The 23,950-nt window shown below is 42.3% G+C and overlaps 1 protein-coding gene and 1 long non-coding RNA gene across 4 annotated transcripts in view; one reads left to right on the top strand and one right to left on the bottom strand.

Moving 5' to 3' along the window:
• The window catches only part of PCSK5 (proprotein convertase subtilisin/kexin type 5), a 413,215-nt gene that overhangs the window by 74,626 nt on the left and 314,639 nt on the right, over positions 1-23,950 (bottom strand). Inside the window, exons 21-24 of the mRNA XM_072959607.1 lie at positions 17,325-17,427; positions 13,008-13,144; positions 7,873-8,079; positions 6,813-6,881 (exon numbers count right to left, since the gene is read on the bottom strand). Coding sequence (XP_072815708.1) covers positions 6,813-6,881; positions 7,873-8,079; positions 13,008-13,144; positions 17,325-17,427 — 516 coding nt within the window. The remainder of the gene's footprint in view (positions 1-6,812; positions 6,882-7,872; positions 8,080-13,007; positions 13,145-17,324; positions 17,428-23,950) is intronic.
• Positions 6,503-23,950, top strand: part of LOC116280292 (uncharacterized) — a 76,750-nt gene continuing 59,302 nt past the window's right edge. For all 3 annotated transcript variants that reach the window (XR_012072040.1, XR_012072038.1, XR_012072039.1), the window contains exons 1-3: positions 6,503-7,050; positions 8,320-9,138; positions 19,273-19,354. This is a non-coding gene — a long non-coding RNA (uncharacterized lncRNA). The remainder of the gene's footprint in view (positions 7,051-8,319; positions 9,139-19,272; positions 19,355-23,950) is intronic.

Genomic DNA, 23,950 nt, shown 5'->3' with positions numbered 1-23,950 from the left:
TAGCAATTAGGTTACTGTTACGGTTTTACGTAGTGATGGGAAAGAGGGGCGTTGGTAGGTCCATTGTAACTTTATGTCTTTTAAAAGTCAGATTTATTGAAATATAGTTTTCACAGTGTATCATTTGCCCTTTGTAGGTGTGCAGTTCTATGAATTTTGACCAGTCCACAGTCATGTGATCACCCCAGTTAATCAAGATACAGGACGTTTCCAACGCCTCACATAGCTCCCTCATGCCCCTTATTATTATGGAGATGTGATCATTATGAACTGAAGTCCATAATGGATTCAGATTTCTCTAGATTTTACCTGTTGTCTTTCTCCTGTCCACTATCCCACCTAGGATACCACACTATACTTAGCTCTCATGTTCCCTTTGGCTCCTCTTGACCGTGACAGTTTCTCGGACTTGGCTTGTTTAGTTTTGAGATATTTTATAATATATCTCTCTATTGGAATTTCTGATGTTTTTCTCATGGTTAGATGGGGTTATGGGTTGAGGGTGGAAGACCATAGAGGCAAAGTGCCATCCTGATCCCATGATATCAAGGATTCATGCCATAAATATGATCTGTCACTATCGATGTTGCCTGGTAGTGCTTGTCAGGTTTTTCTACTGTGAGGTTCTCTCTTCCTACCTTTCATACAGTACTGTAGGGAGGAAGTCACCATGTGCAGCCTACACTAAGGAGTAGGAAGTTACGCTCCACTTCCTGGAGGGAAGAGTGCTAAATAAGTTATCTGGAATTATTTTGCACCAAAGATTTGTCTCCTCTCCCCTATTTATGTATTTATCCAGCCGTTTATTTATATCTCTATGAATTCATGGATTTTTATTTTATACTTTGGGTTATAAGACAGTGCTGTTTTCTTTATATTGTTGCTCAAATTTGTTCCTGCTTTGGCTGTTGGGAGCACTTTCTTTTGTCTCCTGTGTCCCTTTGCTGTACCTCCGTCACTGTGGATTTTTTTTCTTTGAACACTCTTAACTTTCTGTCACTACAAGACGCTGCAGCTCATCTTGTATATTTCCTGTCCTGGTTCCAGCATCAGTCAGTTCTCCAAGGAGCCTTGGTATCTTTATTGGAGAATGGTATTAGGAGTCAAGATCTGGGCACTAGGTGTGCTTATTGCTATTGGGGTGTTTCTTCTGGGCCCTCTTGGCTGACAGAGCACAAAGTTTTTCCCCTCCAACTTAAAAAAAATGTTTTTTAACCTACAAAAAGCCTGAAGTAGTACAATGAACAACTTTGTGTGCTTCACCTAGATTCTTTTTTCTGCCGAACCATTTGAAAATAAGTTGTAGACATCATGACATTTCATCCCTATATACTTTTTCATGCACCTTCTAAGCAAAAGACCTACTCCTACTTAGTACAACACAATTGCCACATTCGAGACAACAGTAATTCAGTAGTATTATCCAATTACATTCAGGTATTCCTACTGTTCCCAAAGTATCTTTTGTAGCTTAAAAAAAATCCAGAGTCTAATAAATATCTATCCATTTTCTTGGTTAGTTTATCTCCTTATTCTCTTTTACTTAACTCCCTTACTTAATTTTCTAAAATTACATTGAATTGTTTTTAAGAGTACAGGTCAGTTATCTTACAGATATCCCGTATTCTGAATTTATCTTATAGTTACCTTCAGGCCAAATAAGAATTTTTCAACCTCCGCATTAACATTTTGGGCTGGGTAATTCTTTGTTGTATGGGGCTGTCCTGTGCATTATGCAGAATGTCCAGGAACATCCTTGGCCTCTGCCCACGAGGTGTAAGTAACAACTCCCCAATTGTGAGGATCTAAAATGTCCCAAAACACTGACAAATGTCCCCTGAGGTCATAGTCACCTCCAGTTGAGAATGGTTGGTCCAGCACTTTTGTTGAGGCTACTAGGTGAGGTTGTATACTTGTTAATGTATCAACATCAGGAAACACGTGATGTCAGGTTGTTTGGAACTAATCACGGTGGTGCTAACTTGGTTAAGTTGGTAACCAGCAAAACTCTCCATTGTAATTAACTAGTGGTTATGGAAATATTTTGAGTCTGTGTGATTATCCTGTTCCTGAGCAATTTTTCACCTAATGATTTTAGCATCCACTGATGGTTCTCCCTTGAGTCCATACACTAGGGGATGAGAAATGATGATTTTATAATTATTTCCTGGCCCGTATACCAGGTGACGTTTTCCTATAAAGAAGAGCTTTCTCCTTTATTCTGTTATTCTCCTCTCTTCCTTTCTCTCTTCTTTAAATATCATTCTTGAGGCATGAATTATTTTTATTAATTTAATTGTAATTATCATTTTTTTGATGCTTTAATTGTCCCATATTGGCCAGTGGGATCCCATTCACACTAATTACTGCATCATTTGTTAAGAATATGTAACCTACTTTCATGATGCAGATCAAAACTATGTAGAAAGTTGTATCTTGAGAAGTCTCACTCCCATTCCCTTGACCTTTTTTTCTATAGGTAAGCATTTAAATTACATTCTGATTTATCTTTTCTGTGTTTGTTATTTAAACGTAAGTGAAAATGTATATATACACACATATATTTTATTTCACTATCTTTTCTTACCAGAAAGGTAGCATACAGTGTACACGTTTTTTGCACCTTGCCTTCTGCTTAATGGTGTATCATAAAATCACTGTCAGTTCCTATAGACCTTTGCTGTTTTATGGCTGCACTGTACTCCATTCTGTAAGTGTACCTTAGTTGATTCAGTGAGTTTCTTCCACGAAAAGGTATCTGGGCTGTTTAAAATAGTTTACACCACAAATAATGCCACAAAGAATAACATTGTAAATATGCTGTTTTGAATTTGTGAATGCATATCCTCAGGATAAATTCCTATAGGGGTGTCGTCAGGTCGGAGGATAAATGTATATGAAACTGTGTTGTATCACACCAAATGTCCTTCCACAGTGGTTGTGCCACTTTGTCTTCCCATCAGTAATAAATACGAGTGTTTGGTTTCCTACAGCCTTGCCGTACAGTATGTTGTAAGCTTTTGAAATTCTGCCAATCTGATAGGTGAGATATGATATGTTGCAGTACTTTTAATTTGCATTCCCCGTGTGATGAGCAGTTAAGCATCTTTTCTTAGGCTTAAGGGCCATTTGTTTCTGTGATTTTAAAAACCTGTCTCTTTCTTTATAACTTCCTGGCTCTTACCTTAGATCAGGCTCCTGTTTCTTCATACCTGCATTTCTGAAAGAGTCTTCTAGCTGGTTTCCCTGCCTGCAACCTCGCTGCCTTTCAGTTACCCGGAACACACTTAACATAGTTACCAAATTTTAAAACACCTCTTCTAGAAACACTTTTTTTCTATAAGAACCTTCAATTATTCCCTTTTAGCCACAGAGAACTTTTAAACTCATGAGTCCAGAATTCAAGTTACGATTTGCAACCACTTCTCCAAACTTCTCTTCGCCTTTTCCCTTGTATTTGTATTCTTATGTTTATTTTTTCTGCAAAATTGGTATACTCAGTGTCCTAAAATCCATGGCAGAAATTCTTCCCTCCAAGCCCTTTTTCCTGCTATTGTCCAGGTCCAAAGCCCCTCCACAATGCAGCCCTCCCCTCTTATCTGTCTACACTCCATGGAAACTCTAAGGCTCATCTCAAGTTCCATTTTCTTGGAAGCCTTCCTTGATCATTTCTATGCCTAGGGGTTCTCCCCTTTTCTAAATTCATTTGGTATGTATATTTACCCCCTTATTTGGCACTTAATTTAAATGGCCTCTTTTTTTTTTTTTTGCAGTTACTTAAAATTTTCAGATTTGTATATATTTTCTGCCAAGAACTGTCACTGTGTTAGTAGGCAAATATTAATCAGTTTTCATCATCCATTTCTGAGCCAAGATAAAGGCATATGAACCTCTATTTTATTGGTAAGATAATGAAGGAAAGAGATCTTACGCAGTTTGATTAAAATCAGTCATTAAGTCAATGGTGATGTAGGTATGGGCCCCAAATCTTAGGTTATCGTCAAGTATCATACCTATTACCACACTCCCTAAATTGAAACAAAAAGGGTGCCTTAAAATATTAGGTAACAATAATTCCATTTGTTCACCCTCTCACTTAATGAAGAAATATAATTTAGAACACTTAGATTCATCTTAATTAAAATTTCCATTCAAGATACTGGTTAGAGAGACCAAGTATTTGGCATCAAATCCTCTTGGAGCAAAATGGTATTACGTAAAATCCTATCTGTTTGTTTTCATGCTGTTAAAAGGCCCATAAACAATGTTTGATTAGAGAAAACATCATATCTAAATCCCTGTGTATCCTGAGCCATGCATCTCTGCTTTGAATTTGGGCAACTCTCCAATTCAACAGACATGTATAAATTTATTGTGCACTTATTGTATCCCAAGCCTGCTGATAGTTCTTGTGGGAGCAGAGTGTGCTTAAATCACAGAGCTTGTTCTCAGGAAGTTTACTGTCTCGGCAGAAAGATGCGTACACACCAAATATTACACAAATCAGCTATAAAAAGTCTTATCCCTGGCCCACAAACAAGGGGGAAAAAGAAAAAGAGAATTAATTCTGTTGGAAAGATTAACAGAGTTTTCAGAAGTAAGGTGATAATTGGTTTCAGCCAAGGCAATCCAAAAATAAACATATAGAGGCTTTAAGAGACATTTTCAAATTTAAAATCAGAAATTATCAGCATTTAGAATGTTCCAAGTCATCCTCTCCTGTAATCACACTGCTATGTACCTGTCTCTACTCGGGCAGGTTGATGTATAAGAGATTTGCTTCCAGATCTGTCACTGTGGCAGTGGAGAGGGCCTAACAGCAGAATCACAGTCATACCACCTTTGAATCCCAGTGCCGAGGCCAGCACCCTGCACACAGTACACAGTTAAAGTTTCTTAAAGCATGGGCTATTGCAATAGCACTTTGTACAGAGTCAGTCAACTGTATAATTTACGTCTTTTTGCAGGTTGGTTCTTTGGGATTTTGTGTCCCCAGACGGCTGGGGTCTGCTATGGAGTTCGTTTTCCAGGGGCTACAGCTCAGTCTCATCTTTAGCCACATTTGCTGGGGGAGAGGTGGGCACAGTGCAGATCATGGTGTCCCTGTGCCTGTCCCTACGCCAAGGTTCTCACCGGTCCTGAATGAGGCCACACACATTCATCCACCCCTTTAAACCTGAGAGCCAGACTCATAGGTTGGAGATTTTACAGACACACCCCCCGCTCTATGAGACACAAAGATGTTAGCGTGGACGCATGACACACCATAGCAAATGTGCCAAAAGAAGCCACAGAAATTAGCTGGGATGCAAAACCTGATAGCAAATACGTTTTGAAATGGATAAAAAGTGAAACTAAGGTGGTGAAACCATTAATCTTGCTCCCTGCAAGAAAGGCTACCTCCTGTCTCTTCGCAAGAGACCCTGGAATTTGCTCGTCTTTCAAAGCTTCGCACTCTTATTGCCTGTGTTTCGATTTACTTTTGCTCCCCAGAAGGTCAGTATTTTATCCTTAAATCTCTGACTCTAATAAATGTCATCCCCTTGTTAAGTGTGTCTGTCCTATTATTGTCTTTTACTTTCCAGTAATATATGCCCCAATTCATAGTAGAAGACAACGGGGGAATGGCATTCCAATTCCTGAAAACTCTTGTTTTGTAGTTAAATGTATTATAGAAAATACCTCTTTGCATTTAAGGCAGAGGGATAGAGATTGCCTTCAGAAGGCATCGGGTAAATTATAACTCATGCATAGTATTTAAGAATTAAGGAACTCTGTTAGATAAGGTCAGTAAAATGTCTACTTAATCCTGGCACCATTTGAGTCCTTCATGAAGCTCTGGCTTCTCTGGCAGTTTGTTGGAAATGCAAATTCTCAGGCCCCACCCTAGACCCGTGAATCAAAACCTGCATTTTAGCAAGTCTCCTGTGTTGTGGGTATGCACATTGAAGTTTTGGAAGTGTAAATTAACCAGTCCTAGGGTTTCATGGAAACTCCATGAAGAGAGATTATCCCATGCATCTTTAATTGAGGTTGGGTTTCCTATCAAAGATCCGTAGACCCAAGTGCTAATTATTTCAATATCTGGCCTAAATTTACATTAAGATTAGCCTTGGGATTTGGTGGCCTCTTCATTTTTCATTTTATGTCCAACCGGTGGTGCTGTTTGGTGCACACTAGTCTCACTAACCTCTCCGCCGTAGAACCAGGTGTGCGTGGAGAGAAAGGAGAGGCCAATGATTTGAACTAGAGAATTACATGGAAGACTGGCAAGTGCTTTGCATTGTATGCTGGGGATTACAAACTCTACTGACTCCATGTTGCTTTCCTCTCAAAGGATTGTCTTAGGCTCCAAGCAGTAGGGTCATTTTTGCAAAGGAAAATTTTCAGACTCCTGATAAGCTCTTGTGTTTCATATACTAAGTGAGTTATTAGAGTCATTATGCATTTCTTTGAGTTTATTTCTCTCCCACTATTACTCCTTTCAGAATTGTTACTTTGAGAAGCTAAGCAGAGGCTGAGTCCCAGGCACCTTGAAACATGGTTGCGGCAGGAATCCTGTCAACTAGCTAACAACCAGTGTCCTATCCTAAACTTGAGTTTCATGAAGATTAAGTGACCTATCCATTGCCTCCAGAAGAAGCATCTTTCACTGCAACTCTGTTTGCATGGAAGTGAGCCTATTTAATGGATGTTGATGGTGACAGTGATGACAACAACGACAAGAGTCCCTGTTGAAGGAATGATGGGATGAGGATGTGTGAAAAAGGACACAGTTGTTTCAACTCTAAGCAAAAAGGAAGCTTACATACCCAGGCTGCATGCCAGGCACCCTTCTTCACAAGGCACACATTCTTCGTAGTCTGGGTCTTGGACTTCACCTGCACAGCAAGAGGAGTAAAATACACTTTCATTTTCACTGAGCAAAGATACATTAATTGCTATAAAAATATGTTGGTGTGTAGCTTATTTTCAAGCAAATCATAGAGCAGTTATGAAACCCAAAAGCATTCTTGAAGATGTATGTGTCGCCCATTTGAAATCAAGTTGGTAAGTTTTATTTGTTAAAGAAATAAGTTTTGTCTCTGGGAACGTAGTTGGGTATGTAAGTGATGAGGCTCTCCTTATATCTGTTGTCCTAAATACTTTTTCTTAAAGTTTAAAATTCTGCACTACATTAGTAAGCATTAAGAAAAAAAAAGATTGTGGTCTTAATTATTATAGAAACATCCTGGAGCTCCTTCAGCACTGGACCAGGCGTAATTCTTATGCAGAGCAGAGAAAGCCTTGCAGCGTATATACATGGACGAGAACAAAGACTCTAAGTGCTGTCTTTAAATCTCCCTCTTCCCGTATAAGGTAAGGAATTGGGCAATAAAAATAACACAGACCATTCACAGAATATTTTAATATTTCCAAGGAGTTTTAGGTAGGCTGGTTCTCATTGGCTTCTCCCAGCGAGCAAGCACAGAGCCCTTTTACAAATGAAGACACCAAGGTGTGGAGAAATTAGATGGATTTTGCCCAGTGTCTCATAACTTGTCATTGGGAAGGAGAAAATTGTTGGCCAGGATTTTTGGATTCTAATTGAGTTTTCTCGCCACTATACCCTTCCCACGAGCCGTCCACTCGAGATCACTTTCCGTATGATTAGCTGCATTCCTTTGTCCTGGACTGTGAGTGAGGAAAGGTAAAGGCGTGTGGGGAAAGAGAGACGAGTAGCTATCACTGTTCCCACCTGACATGTAGAGTCACGCAAAGTCATCCCAGGCACCAGGGCTAACACCAGGAGGACAATTCAGGTCTCTGGGACAGTCAGGGGTACGGCTCCACTTGCCACCTCCTGGGGCACTGGCCCTACAGCAGCCTTACCTTGTCCACACTCTAGCTTCTGGCAGCTGTGGTTGGTGGGCACCAGGAAGTAGCCACCCACGCATCGCGTGCAGATGTGTGCGCTGTGACAGAGCTGACAGTTGTCCGGGCAAGGCTGGCAGGTGTGCCCGCCGGCAGGGTAGTGGCCTGTGGGGCAGCTCTCCCGACACTCCCCCCAGTAGAGGAAGCGCTCTCGGCCATGCTCATCTAAACAGATAGAAATGAGGAGAATGAAAAGGAGGAGTATGTGTAGAATTAACCATGTAGGTAACATGACTGAAGACATTTTATTTAAAATATGTAGAGATGTGTGTATATGTATAACTGAATTGCTTTGCTGTACACCTGAAACTAACATCATAAATGGACTAACTTCAATAAAAAATAAGAATTTTTTTTAAAATAAAAAAAAATAAAAAGGTTATGACCAAGTGCTTTTGCTCCTAGGGGACCAGGAAGATAAGAATGGATTGAATGAAAAGAGCAGTATCTTTGTACTGGAAGTTGAAAAGTTTTCCTCCGGCTCCTTTTGGCACCTGTGGAAGCTCAAAGACTTGGGGGCTTTAGAGATCCCACGAGAATAAACAAAGGCTTGATGATAGACGTGTTTCTGTGACAGTACAATCTTTGAGAATGAGTTTGAATTCTGTGATCAGAATCACGCGCTTGTGTTAACTGTCTCAGGTCTGAATTTTTGCCCAGCTACCAATTCCTGTAATGACAGCCTATTGAACTGCTTGACCAAGCACACCTCCTTGGCCTCTTTGCATGAATTCCTGGAGGTTCCTGAGCATCTGTCAACGTTGGGCTCTACCAGGAAAGAATAAGCAGTACCCCAGTATGAGGCTGCGGGAATTTGTTCCTACAGGGGACCCAGTGTTGCTACTGGAGGGAATGGACAATTCTAATCTATTATAAATGATCATAATTAATGAGAAAGGATTCTAATCCGTTATAATCATACACATACTACGCACACACAAGATTAATGTAGATGCACCCAGACCTTGCACCCACTATCTTTCTGGAGTTTTTGCTTGTGCTGAGTGGACTGAGGGCATCCATCTTCTCTGAATCAGGTCTCCCATGTGCCCCTGCCTCTGAAGAACAGCTGATCTGTGTTACCCAAAATAACTGGGTCCAGCCTTCACTCATCAAGTGATCTACCACACGAAGATCCAGAACCAGTGACCTTCAAGATTCAAGGCTGCTGATTTTGTGGATAAAGATAGCCTGAACCCCATATTACAAGTGCAAAATCCCAAGGTCAGTATAATAGTGGATTGAACCACATGCAATGGCCAACATCTGGCTATTTTTTACCTATAATCTCGGCACTTTCAAAAGGTTTAACCTAATGTTTGTATTTAATTAAAGCCCTATTTCAAATGCAATTTAAAAATCACATGCTTGGATTATGGACTCTAAAGCTACCATTTTTTCTGATGGTGATTTCATGCCAGAAGTCAGCTGGTCTCCTTGAGACAAAGAAAATCAAGAGTCCAAAGAGGTGGTAGAAAAATTGTTCACAGTCTCCAAGTTAGACTTAGAACAGCGTTGTGGAGTACAAAACCCCAATTTGATGGAACCTGGAATCTCAAGAGACCAGAAAAAGGTCACCCTTCCAGCTTATGTTCTTCTCAGGCATACTGAGGAACCCTAGTAAACCCCATTTCCACCAGGACTCATCGAGAAAGTGCCTGTTTTTCAGAGGATCAGAATTCTCTCGTGTAGTTAGGAAGATGTGTGGGAGAGCAGGGAAAATCGTACCCTCCATCCAGCAGTTGCTACACATCCTCCACCCCTTCACGTGATATCAACTCAGGGTCCAGCAGCCTGGGGGCAGCCTGGTGTCTGGTGAGTTCTAGATACGTATTTGTCAAACAACTGAATGATGATGGGTTCAGGAAATGTCCTCCAACTCCATTTTTATTGTTCAGATACGGCTTTATTTTTGTACCCCTTTGGGTATTATCACTTGGGTTTAAGGGAAAGAAATTTAAAGGGTCTTGTTTAAAATACATGGACCGTGCCAAAGGAGGTCACTTAGATGCCAGCTTGCCCCACGTGATTGGTTCAGGATTATACCAAGATTTGATCGTATTTCTAATAGCTTAACAGTAAGGCAACTTGCTTATCCTTGGATGATAATTTGGATACTTCAGTGGCTTAAATATCATGCACAAATTTTTGGCTACTTGCCTGGAGTCTCAGAATTGAAGTTACTGTAATGATATGTAACAGTTCTAGAAGTAGAAGGGCTAACATTTTTGTTAGGTGCCAAAACCTTTCAAGTGGTGATATAAGACAAGAGTCAAAATGCAGGGGACTCCAGGCGAGGTTCAGATTGGCTTTCGTTTATACTGAAGGGTAACTGACTGTTTTCTGGAGTATTTCTTGGCAGTTGATTTTGTTAGAAGAGAAGGTGGACTGATGTGCAGGCATTTGGATGTCTGCAGGAGAAAAGGAAGGCTGAGGGGAAAAGGATTACTGGAAAGGATGAAAGAAAGAAAGGCTGAGGGACGCTGAAAATAAACTTTTATGAAGTTTCCTTCAACAGTTTGCTTACTGAAGCTGTTGTATGACTGGTAGAATTTAGCTTTGGGTTTAGTTGGGTAGAAGATAAATCTGGGAGAGCGTTTAGAGTGAATTTTCACCAACAGAGCTGGAGATCCGCATTTCCAAAAGGATTCAGACCTAAATTTAACAAAATTCCAATTAAGCAAGGGGTGAAGTTTCTACAGGCAGATGGGAGAGACTTCTGTGTGTAGACAGGACTCCCTAGTCAGAGGAATTGCAGCCTTTTGATAAAGCTCACGGATGCAGAACTGCGTCAATTCAACATCCATATTCTCTAGCACTCTCTCACGTATTAGCTGCACTAATTCGTGAACTAGGGACATCGCATTCTTAATAGGCAGAAAACTCTGCTGACCAGAGCTTGCTCAACAATCCCCTGTCTGTGGGAAGCCTCCTCTGCTCGCTACAGCTGGAAGGAGTGTCCTTTGGTAGGGTCACTGCCATTCATTTCTCTAATACTTTATCTGATATTTAATATTTTCCTGCTTTATAATACATGAGGACAAAGCCTCTGTTAGATGGTAAACTCCTTGAAGGTGAGTGTCGTACTATTATTTGTTGTATTTTCCATAGCACCTGGGTATAATCACTTGTACATAGGAGGGTCACAATACATTTTTGTTACCATAGCAGGTAAAACACAGGCTTTGAAACACAAATTACAGAAGAAAAATCAGGGCATATTATGTGTGGATTGGTCCAAGTAGCTGTAGGATGCTTAGAACACTTTAGATACATGTTTAGCATTTCAGCTACTCCTTAGTTGCATACTATACATGAAGATTTCGTGTGTTTCAAATGTGAAAGGGGATTTAGATACCGTCTTGTCCATTCTCCCCTTTTGTACAAACATGGAGAGACTTAGAGAGGTGAGGTGACTGGCTGTCTTCTCGTTCATTAGGAACAAAGTCGAGACTGGAGTCCAGGTTTTCTGACTTGTTCTTTCTCCTGACCCATTCACTCATTCACTCACTCATTGTGTGCCTTCTATGTGCCAGATGCTGTGCCGGGGCTCCAGATTTGGCAGAAAATGGGTAGAATCATTCACAGTGTTTACAGGGCACAGAGTCTTATGGACAAGAGAGCTACCAAGTGTGAGGAGTCCTGTGAAGGGGAAGTTCTGGATTGGGCACCAAGGGTGCTCATGTGAAGGGTGCTTAGCTTGGACAGGTTAGGGCAGCCCTCACTGAGGAAATGACATTGAAATGGAGACTTCAAGGATGCATAGAAGGGGATCAGGTGGACACTGAGTGGGGAGCATCTCAAGTGGGTTCTGAACAGTTGGAGAAACTGAAATGCCCACAGGACAAAGCAGGTACACACAATAACAGTAGGGGTAGTGGTGGTAATAATAAAATTGTTCATATCTATTGAGTGCTTCCTATATGCCCTGCCCATTCTAAGTGCTTTATTATTTTACCTCATGTCATTTTCATAATAATCCTAAAGGGAGGCAGCCATGATCCCTCTCTTACAGATCAGGAAGGAGGAAGAATGAAAAGGCTAGAGGCAAAATTTGACACAGACATACATTGTTCCAGGAGAAACACAGGAAATCATTTTAATGTACACAAAGAAGTGTGCTCTCTCTCACTTTTCTGCAAATGCATGATACTCTCCATTTATTCTTCATTATTCTTGGTTTTATAGTGAGCAAGAATAAAGCTAAGTAATTTTCCCCAACTGGAAAAGCCAGGTATGTGTGATGATCTTGGTAACCAAACAGCCTCAGGAGCAGTGAGACAGCTGGGAGTGGTGGGGACTGTGGCAAAATGGCGAGCAGCCCCTATGGTCACCAGTCAGCCATTTGGGGACCATATGGAGTGGTGTTGCCAGATCTTCCAAGTTTTCAAGAGAAACCAAGAACCCGGGTTTTTATTTGAAATTTCCCAGTTTGGCTCAAATTTTTAAAGTTTTCTGTAGGTTAAATAAAATACAAATCTATCCCCCATGAAGTCAAAATAGGGGGGCGACAGTGGGGAAGACTGAAGAAGAGTCAGGGATCAGACTGCAGAGGACCTGTGAGATCATGAAATGTAATTTAATGACAGCAGACACTTCTAGAGTTATTATAGCTGGGATGGAAAGGTCGTATTTGTGTTTTGATAAGATGGCTCTGTCCCCATAGGGCTCTGACAGCTGCTAAATGGCATAGCTCCGGGCTGAGGAGAGAGACCCTGACATGGCCTCTATGTGCTGTGTCTCTTAAAGACCCCATATGTCTGCCTCCATTTCCTGACTTTTCACTTTCACCTCAGCAGATCTGAACTTTACTGTCTGTCTCATGTCTCATCGTGTTTGCGTGCCCTTTCTTTCTCCTTCTCTGGAAAGGCGTCTCTTAGCTTCTCTCTCATCTCCTCAGGGGCGGCGGATCTGTCTGCAATGCTGTGGACTCGTGTCCTGACAGCAAGCAGGAACTTCAAGGTCATACATACTCTTTAATGAACAGCTGTCTCATCTCACCCCCTGTTCCCCAGAGATAAAGCTTCTGAGTCAAACCAAATCATGTCCAGTGAGAGGACAGGAAGGAGAAGCGAGCAATCAGAGAACCTTACCTTCTCGACAGGAGGTGCAGTTGGAAGGCTCATCTCCTTGGCATTCTTGGCAGGTGGAGTGGCACGGATGGCATTGGTTCTGAAATTCAAATTTGCCCGAGGGACAGTTCAAAACACAGCGGCCATCATCAAAAATCCTAGAGGAAAGCAGACTTTTAGAGTTTGTAAGGGTGATGTTATGGGATGGCGTGAAGTACTAGAACATGTGGTGTTTGTGCTTTGTTGCACAGACTTGGTTTCATTGTTCCAGAAATGGGGGTGATGCCTGGGACTGATCATCCTAGAACATGGGGAATATTAGTCACGTACCCATCCTTGGCCAAAGATTTGGCCCTCACAGCAGGCATGCCAGGAACTGGCTGAGGATGTAATCTTGATGCTGGTTTCAAACAAGTTAACCAGTGCCCTGGGGATTAAACCTGTATTGCAGGCTCCAGCCAAACCCAGCCAACTCTCAGATGGAGGTCTTTAAACTTTCAAGACAGTAAGTGGGTCTTTGATCTGGAGGCCTTGGAGAAAATATTCTTTCTTTAGGTATCTGCAGGCCCATACTTTGCAGTGGAAATGCCAACTCCAAGGGCTCTCAAAGAAGCATCACCCTGTAGTTTAAGTGCTACTTATAAACTTGACCTATGTATGTGGCAGGTAATCACTGAACTCTGATTTTGAGCGTCATTTTTGTAAGTCTTTTCTGATGTATAGGGTACCACAGCCTCTCTCTTCTGACTGTGGGCCTCTAAAACCTCTGGTTTTATACACATGCACATATATATCATATTGTCATTGCTAATATTTTCAAAGCTTTGCTTCTTCTTTCCCCTATAAAGTAATCCCAAGAGCAAATGGTGATTAAGTCAATGGTAACCAAGGATTTTTGCTCAGGAAAAAATATGCCATGTTTAAGTGCAGGAGTCAGATAGGTAATGTGAATGGATGAAGTGAGCTGGGGAGCCCCAGCTCCAGAATTTCTGATTCAGGAGGTCTTGGCGGGAGAGAGCCGAGATTTTGTATTTTTGACGAGTTCCTGGATGATGCTTACGGTGCTGGTCTAGAGGACATCCTTTGAGTACTTCTCAGTGATGATCTGGGTGACTGTGGAACTTGCTGGAGGATTCCTACCTAGGTAATACAGGTGGTACCAGCGATACTGGTGTCTCGGAGAGCTTCCTTAGAGCAGCAGTAATTACTGTGTCAGTGGTGAGGGTAACTGAGCAGTAGTGCACACATGCCCCCGGGGGCATGATGCTGGATCCAGGTCTGGGAGAGCTGAGGGCCTGCAAACAAAGCTAGAGTTTCTTTCTCTCTCCACCACCTCCATGCAGTCTGAATGTCACACGGTAGGCCAGGTGTAGGCCTCAAGCGGCTCATTCCTGGGGTGGCATTAGCTTGTCTAAATCCCATTGTTTCCATTGCTAGAATCAGGCCTACACGGAGGAGAGGCAGTTCAACCCCAGGTCTGGAGGAAACAGGTGGGGCGCCAGGCATCCTGAGGACTGTGTTGCTTGCAGTCATCCGTGTCATTCCTGTGCCCTGAAAGTCTGTGTTATTTGCATCTGTTTGGAGACAGAATAAGTTAAGGCCAAGCACACAAGAAGGCCACCTTGCTCTTGGATCCTCAGCCCCTCGGGGTCTGGTCCACCGTACCCAGCATCTCTGGAGTGAACAGTCCTTTTGGCCTGCTGCGGAGTGTGGAGCCCCGGCCCGAAATAGACAGGCACACACATCTGGTTGTCCAAGTCAAAACAGATCTCCTGCACCAAGGCCTGGAATGAGACGACTGTGCTCCCGGCCCAGACTTTCAGCTGATGGCACTAATACCAGCCGGGACTATCCCGGCCCCACCCTGGCCCTGGTTTCTGAGCTAGAAGATTTGTCAAGGAATAATTTGGACGTGGCTAGTTCGAAAAATAGACACAAAACAAAACCCTCCCTTTAAGAAAAGCTGTGTAAGAGCATTCTGAGGTTTTTAAACAAGGAAACTATTCTGTTCGTTGCTGAAAAGGAGAATGGGCATGTTTATTTGTGAGGGTTCATTTTCTTGCTAAATTAAGTTGAAAAAGAGATGGAAAGTACATTATCATTTTGTTCTTTGTAGGAAGAGATGACAGATTGGTTTAGGTGGCAGTTATTTCTCTTGAGAGGTGATCTAATACTCTCAATGGTGGGAAGCATTTAAAACCATTCAGAAACTTGGGAGGCTGCGGACGTGAATCAGATGGTGTAGCGCTGCTGTGTTGATGTAGAGAAGGGGCTGTTTTTCTTAAGAGCTTGATTTTAAGAAAGTACGAAGCTAAATAGTTGTGCTTTTAAACCACCTCCCTCCACCTCTACCCTGAGGAAAGCACCAGATGATAAACCCAGCTTTGTAAGCACTTGACTCCTTGTAAAGATGAAACAATCGGGAAACGATAGTTGTGCTTCAGTGAAGGCACATCATCGCCCTCAACCCCTCCCCCCATCCCTTTTAGCAAGAGAAAGTGCTTGGTATGTTAATCTTGTAACAGAATGAAATCTGGCAAAAAGTCCTTTTTCCCTGAATTTTAAAAAAATTTTGTTACTTGATTACATTTGGGGGGGAGGTAGGTAATTAGGTTTGTTTATTTGTTTGTTTATTTTAATGGAGGTACTGGGGACTGAACCCAGAACCTTGTACATGCTAAGCACACGCACTACCACTGAGCTATACCCCCCTCCCCCCGAATTCTTAAAACAGATCAAGTAAAACATTTGAGGGTGAGTCAGAAGAGGCATAACTTTTACATGCTTTTAATCAGTTCATAGACTCCGTAACTCCTTCAGGACTGGGTTGGGAAATTAGCTTGAGCAGTTAGGACCACGTCATCACAGAGGTATGCCTGTTAAATAGCAGTGGCAAAGGGGATACCCGCTTTCTCCGAGGTTTTAGTGGTCTTTAAGGAGCTAGATAAACTGGAGAAATAACATTGTAGAAATGTAAAGAGAAAACTAGCAGAGGAAGAGAGGGCTTTTAAAATTCTGATTTCCTGTAAAACAACTTTAGTGTTAAGTTATTTTTAAAAGCTGTGTTATGGAAAAATTTGAACATATATAAAATAAACATGTATATAAGATATAACAGTGCTCCCCCCCATGGATTCATCACTCAGCTTTAACAATTAACAACACACGGCCAATCTTATTTTTATATCCCCCACTGATTTACTTCCCTCTCATGTTGCTTTGAAGAAAACCTCTAAGCTAAATGCTAACATTCCTCTCACAGATAAAAACTCCTTCTGCCAGGACAAGAGATACCCCAAAGCTTAAGAATAGGAAGAAACTCAGAGAGACCACAGTCTTGATTACTCTGTCTCCCCCTACCCTTGCCCCAGATCCATTTTCTGCAAATTCTGCGACCCACTGTGTGTTGGAAGTGAGCCCACTAGAGGCTGCATCCCCAAGCTCTCTTCCCTCACTTGTACGTGCTGTTTCCCATTGGCATCCAGTTAGTTCCAGACAAGGACGCAGTGGGTGGGAGGAGAGAGAGCTTGGGGTATTTATTCCTTCTGGAGCCATAACCCAGCTTCCTCCTTGCATGGTTCTGGAATGGCTATGTCCCCTCCAGCTTCTCTTTCTGTTTCTATCAGGCATCCTCTCTTCTATGGCTACAGGTTTGCTTCAGGCCCAGGGTGTGAAAGGTGCCCCACTGTTCTAGTCCCTGAGTGTTTCCCCAGCCTGGACTTTGACCTCCTGAATCACCTTTAAGAATCCATGGACTTTCCACTTAACTCAGAGCTGGGTGTAAAGTAGGTGCTCAAAGCTGTCTTGAATAGACCTGATTCCATTCAAGGAAATACTTTGGAAAATACTTAAAGAAACTACTTTGCAGCCCATGCAAGAACAAATAGTGCACATCATAGTCTTTCAAAACAGTTTCTCCTCACCTTCTCAACCCCCTTCCTGGAAAATGCAGATAAGAAAAGTCAGCTAGTTCTTTGCCATGATATGATGCCCTTTCTTGGGCGTATTTGCAAGTAACCGACATCAGTGAAGAGAGATGGGGAAAGAAATGGCATCGAAGTCACCACCACCTTCACTGATGAGAAAGCCCCACTGGTGTCCGGGGACCTGATTCTTGTGGTGGTTATGGGGCCCTATCGGGAGAGGATGCTACAGAGGTGGGCTGTGGCCACAGCATGGGGGATTTCTGTGTCAGGGGATTTCTGTGTCAGGGGAAGGAATTTGATTCTTTTTCCTCTGGGCCCTAGGGCTGCCTCTAAGGTGGTAAGCTCCTCCTCTCTCCATCCTGCATCCCATGAGCTCCCAACCCCAGGAGAGATACCAAGAAAGATCACTCACCTTGTGCTGGGGCAGCCAGTGCAGTCTTCCAGGGTTGGCCCCCTGCAGTTGGCACACGAGGCTTCGCAGCTCTGGCAGTGGCCGTACTCGTCAGTGTATTCTCCTTGGGAACAAAATCTACTTGTTTATCTCATTTCTACACGGCAGTGCTGCCTGGGCTGTCAGTCTGAGAGCAGCCAGATCTCTCTGGCTGCCTAAAACCAATAGAGACAGCACCGAGAGAAGAGATCTTGCATGGCTTTCACAGCCAGTCCTAAATCCTGACCTTATAATAACAACTGCTCTTCTCCCAAGGGCCCCGGAAGTTGGAACTTCAAAAAATTATGAGGCAATGACACAATTTTGGATCTAGTCAACATGTGTTCCAGATTTTGTAAGAAGGGAGAGGCCAAGGTGGCCTTCCCACAGGACCCGTTTACAGAGCTCCTACGGACTTTCCTGGTAGAGGCTGAGGGTTCCTGGCACACAAGATCCCAGTTATAATCTCGGTTCACGTCAAGCCATAGGCAGGACCCACGCAGATCTCATCCTGCCGCTCTGCACGGGATAGTCGGAGTCTGACTAACCGGTCAGATAGTCTGGTTACTAGTCCAGAATGGGAATTGGATCTTGGCTGACATTTGACAGATGTGAGCTCCATCTCACCCTGAAAGAGTAACAATCAAGAGAGAGCCAGAGAATTCTTCGTTTAATTAGAAAGTTTATCTTTCTCAGGAAAAGATACATATGAGGCCTTTCCACCTGAACTTTCCACAAAGCAAGTTCAGCCTGACAAACTTGTAGCCATTTGAGAAATGGTGGAGAGTGATCAGCCCCTTTGAAAGTGATAATCCAGTGATGGATCTTTAGTCATTGACTTCAACTCTCTAGTCACTCAACACATCCTTTCCTGCCATTGTCTGGAGAAAAAAAAAAGTCAAAGAGTGTCTTCAGTCTGACCCACAAAGCCACTTTGTATGGTCTGGAACCTGATCACACCCAGAAAATGTAGTTTCAGATTTCAGTAGAGTCACGACCTTTTCTCGCCCCCCATCTCATCCCCAGCTTTCACAGGTAGGCATGTCTGAATATTGGCAACCTGAGATCTGGCCAGAATTGTGAGGGAGGAAGACTTGCCTATGGTTTAATCAAGTGGGCTTACTGAAACTCTGAGATTCACTGCCTGATTTATTGAAAAAAGCCCTGGTGAGGAAGGGAGGGACGTTCACCTCTCTGTCTGTTTCTGTAGCTTTACTGAACGAGCACAGTGGGGTAAGGTAAACCTTATATACACAGGCCTTCCACTTGCTAGCACTGAACCACAGAAGTGAAAACGAAGAGGCGGCTTGAGTTTGCCCTTACACAGCAGAAGCAGCCTTTCACGTAGTTAGTCCGCTAGTTTTGTTAACTAACGGGGAGAAGCATATACTCAGAGCAATGTAGGCATCTAACAGTGGCACACACTGCACGTCCTGGACTCTGTTCTTCATTGCCTTCTAATTATTGCCAACGTAGTGTGGGCCAGAAATCTGATACACAGCTTTTAGAATGGACTCCCAGAAGTCCTAAGCCCAAAAGGGTGAGGAACCAGAGGGGGCAAAGAATATAAATGTGCAGGTGGTTCACTGCACAAGGTGCCTGTCCAAATGGTCCAGTGGAGTTGGAAATCCAGCCCATGTTCACCTCACCAAGCCAGGCACTCTGGTGTTGGCAGCCTCTGCCTCTGTAGGGGTGCTTTTACTAATTCACACAAAGGTGTTAGAATGGACTAGTTGCATTCTTGATAATCTGCAGTCCTGAGGCAGAAAAAGTTGGGACTTTTGTCGAGTAGAAGTGACGTTTTCAAGATGGGACTGTCTCACTCAATACAAGCATCATATTTCTGCAGCTTTCTTTTTATTTATTGAGGCTCTCCTATTCCACCTCTTAATTGTTGCCCTTGCTGATATCTCTTCCACTTTTGTTGCAGGAGGCACAACCAGTGGAGCAGTGGAATTATAAGTCCAGGCATCTTGAGCAAGATAAAGAGCAAAGGATCCAGGATGGACAAGGTAGGAAGACGTAGATCTTGCTTACATGGCTGATAAAAATGATTTGTTTTACAGAGTTGGATGACAGCTCTGTATCTTTTAAAAGATGTGTGCTGAGTGAAACAGGAATGGGGAAAGGTCACAGAGGCTCCTAAGATCAAAAAAAGTATATTCTAGAGAAATGTAGGATCTTAGAGAGTACAGCTGTTTCATTCATTCATTCATTCCTTCATTCCATGGATTTTTTTTAATTGAGTATAATCAATTACAGTGTGTCAGTTTCTGGTGTACAGCATAATGTCCCAGTCATGTGCTAGGTGCTAGGTGACATTTAGAGACATACAAATAAAACAGGCTGTATACTTGGGTTCTCAAAGATTTTTGAGTATAATGATATGTAAAGAGATAGTTATAATCCAAATGCTGGCCACGTGTCTGACATCCTTGGACAGTCTGGGTTAAAGTCTAAAACAAGAGAAAAAGGGCATATGCTGGGCTCTGCTAGACCTAGAGGCAAAGGCCATTACTTTGCCTTGGCATCCCTGCCAAAGGAACTGACACGGTGGTTTGGTTCTCCCAACTCTTGTTATCCATCCATCTTAATCTCCACAGTGTTATTAGAGTCAGTGCTAGGGTAGGATTTTCAACTAAGTACACCTTGCTCTGCTAAATGGAATGCTACTTAGAGTTATTCCATGTCTACACCCAGAGTCTCCTTTGTAAGTGCAGATGGTGCATGGCTAGGTCAAGCAAGGGTTACTCAGATATTACCATGAAAATTTTAAATTCCCCTCTGCATCTGATTTGCTTCCTTATTGGCTTCCATAAGCCAGTAGGTGGCACTGACAGCTTGGCCTTGTACTTTCTTGATCTGCTCAACTATAATGGCCTCTCTTGGTACAAAGTGCCACCTTAGACATAATCATCACTTGGGAATTGCCCCATCTCTGAGATTTCAAGCGCCCACTCCAAACACAACCTTCTTACGCCCCAAAATGAATTTAGGTCACCCCAGGTGATGCCCTAGGCTGCTTGATCATCCTTTCATTTGTCTAGCTTTCTCTCTTGCATTCCTCATTTGGGCAAGGCCAACCGTCCCAAGACCCAAGTCCCACCCATCCTTCCCTCATTCTTTCTCAGAATGTGACCTCACTACCTAAACTGCTGATAAGATACTGAGTTTCCCCAGCATCCTTTTTATTTCAGTGTCAAAGTTTCTTGATATCTTCTTCTTGACTGTTCACTTGTCTTCTGTCTCTGAGGAAGTTAGTCTCTTTTCTTAGCCATTGTCAACTCTACAATGCTCTTAATCTTTCCTCGGGATATTCCTTTCCCAGTCTCTCTGTCTTCAGTCTTTTCTTCACATCTCCCACCATCTTCTGATCTGCAAAAGTTCTCTCCAACCTAAAACCTTCCCAAACATTTTTCTTCCCTGATAAGTGACTCATAAAACACATTTTTTTCCTCCTGTCATTTGGAAACGAAATGGAGAAAATCTCATAACCTTGAAGCTTATGTAAGAGAGTCAGTGCAGGACAGCTAAACTGTGCATCTCCCTCAAGTCTGCACGCCTCTTCACTTGGGAGCAGGCTCTGGCTTTAGAACAGATGAGAACAGAGGACCTGCCCTGGTTTTCATATTTATGTAGATGTCCAATTAGTTACACAAACAACTGCCCCCAGCCCTTGCAGGCACAAGTTTTCCACTGCACATTGGAAACCAAGAAAGCAGATTCCAAGGATGTAGTCAAGTTGCATTTCTTTGGTTGTTAGGGCAGCAAATTCTTGTCATCTGTCTTTATTGCACAATGAAGCTGAATGTTTATGACAGGCATGATATACAGAATTCTTAGGAAAAAAATCACTCTTAGCACGAACTTCAGGGGTCAATATTTTGTTCTCCACCTCACCCTCCGAGCTCTTCCTTCTGGTGTCTTCATCCATTATTATCATGTCCATGTTATCTTTCTCCCATGATCAAGACTTTTTCATTCCCCTTTTACTTTCTTTCTCATCTCATCCTACAGTAGTTCAAAGGACACTGAGAAAAGGTGGGTCTTAAGATGTCTCAGCAGTTGATGACACAGCTTAAAAATTAATACTTGTAAATTTAAAAATTTAAAAATTTACAAGTAAATGATGTACTCTACTTGTTTCACCTCTCAGTGACATTGCAGGCTGAGTTTGTGTCAACCAGTCTAAGTTATAAATAAACTTTATGAAATCATCTAGAATAGGTAAACATTGATTACATCATCCACAACTACTAAAAACGGTTGAGACTCAGATAATAACATCTTTTAGCTTTGCACAGCCAGAGGAGCTTCATGTCCCTGGCAGAAATTCTGTGCTTTCTGTTGTACCTTGTAATGTTTCTTTAGTGATTAGAGCCAAATAATGTGTAGACTGAGTAAATTAATAAACACATAAGTAGCTAGATTATGATGTGACTGCGAAACACCTTTTTAGCAAGGGTGAATAGTAACAGAAGAGAGGAGGGACATTGGATGAAAAATCAGCCATGTGGTTTTTGATGTGTTATTCCAGTGAGCAGTCTTGAGGTACGGAGTTTTCTGTGGACCTCTGTTTATGTGCCTTATCACTCAGATGCCAGGAATCATAGACTGTGATTTTCCTGAATGTCTCTACACACGGAAGTGCTAATCAAAAAATACTGTCTCTTTGCAAGGATGCCAGTAACTAGTTTCCAGCTTAAGATACCACCGTGTGAAGACAATTTTCATGAAAAGAAATCCATATATTTGTTACTGGCCACCCGTTACAATAAACACTCAGTTACATTTTCAACTAGTTTTATCCTAACAAAATAATTCGGTTTTTAAGGCCTCATTAAGTGTGAAGTTTTATAGCAAGGCTCAAAATGTGAGGCCATCAACTGATACTGGAATTATCTTCACTTAAAAGTTGATGCAATTATTCAGCCTTAAAAAGGAAGGAAATTCTGACATGGATGTTACAACATGGATGAACCTTGAGGACATATGGTAAATATGTCCTCAATAAACCAGTCACAAGTCACCGAAAGGACGCTGTATGGCTTCATTTATATGAGGTACCTAGAGGAGTAAAATTCAGAGGGGCAGAAAGTAAAGTAGAGGCTGCCAGGAGCTTGGGCAAGGGGGAAGTGGGGAGTTACTGCTTAATGGGTACAGAGTCTCAGTTGGGGAAGATGAAAAAGCTCTGCAGATGGATAGTGGTGATGGTTGCACGAAAGTGTACATGTAATTAATGCCATAGAACTGTACACTAATAATGGTTAAAACAGTAAGTTTTATGTTATGTACATTTTGACACATACACGTACATACAAAAGTCTCCACAATGAGTCTCTTCCTTAGTGGGGCAATATTTAATTTTAATCAGAAAAACTCAGGATCATCTGCCATTGCACATGGGTCCAAAGAGCACCAACCACCTGGGGAGCCAGCTGGTTATACTGAGGCTTGGCGGACCTCCTGTGATAATGGAGATAAATGAGTAAGTGAATAAAGCTTGTGGTCATGGATGTGGTCTGGCAGATGGAACACTGTGTTTTTCCTTTTCGTTAGGATTTGCAAAGGCAGAATGAACCTCAGGCAGCTAGCAGGAGAGTTCTGTTTCCACAGACTGGAGGTGTCTGGGGGCCACTGCTTCCCTATCTCGTCCTTTCCGTGACTTCCCCTCTTTCTCCCCACAGGCTTTTCTGATGGACCAGACTTCTCCTTCCTGGTCCCAGTGCTTTCTCATTCTCAAGTGCTGGTGTTCATCTCTCTGGTTTGTGCAAATGGTCTGAAATGGGACACTGGCACCCCCATGGGTTGGCACTCCTGCAGAAAGGATAGATCGTACAATGTGGATCCAACGCACTGGTGAATATTTAGTTTCCCTCAGCCTTTATGTTGTCCGAAAAGCAAGGAATTAAGAATTGATCCTTTTAGTTTCCACTGCTTGGGCCCTGACCACAGTCAGGCTGTGAAAAAAAAATGTACCCAAAGTGAAATCTTGGCCCATCCACTTGAATAGAGTGGCAATGTAACAATCACACAAGCTCTCATTCACTGACCTCTGCCAGATTACGAACACTGTTCTATGTAATTTTTACTTCAGACAAAAGCCTCTTTTTACAAATGAGAAACTGAGGTTCAGAGAGATGAAAAATGTGCATACATTCATTCAGCTAGGTAAATGACAGAGTTGGGTTGTGACTAGGTGTGTCTGAGTGTGAGCCCATGCTCTTTTCTGCAATATTTCCCTGGTACCCATTCATTTCCCCTTTTGGAGTTCCAAGTAGCTTTACTATTAATAAAAAGAAAGAACTGAGCACATGCCTTGTCTAAATCACTGGGTGAGGTAAGAGTATCAGAAAGGCATTCACTGTGTAAACAAATGAACTTTGAGCAGGAGTATTGCACTAAGCAGATTTACTCAGTGATTGAATACACCTTCCAAATTTATTTTCTCTGATAATATGGCCACCATTTATTAGAAGGCAATTCTGTTTATCGAGTTGGGATTTTACAAGCAGCTTATTCTGTCTGCTAGGCTAGAAGCTTTTGAGAGAAACCCCCTCAATTTTTTTTGAATGAATAAAATAATTGGTTGGAGCTCTGCACAAGGA

Source organism: Vicugna pacos, chromosome 4 (assembly GCF_048564905.1).
Source record: "Vicugna pacos chromosome 4, VicPac4, whole genome shotgun sequence".
Taxonomy (NCBI): Eukaryota; Metazoa; Chordata; class Mammalia; order Artiodactyla; family Camelidae; genus Vicugna; species Vicugna pacos.
Note: the sequence above shows the minus strand (reverse complement) of the source record. Positions and strands in the feature narration are given on the sequence as shown.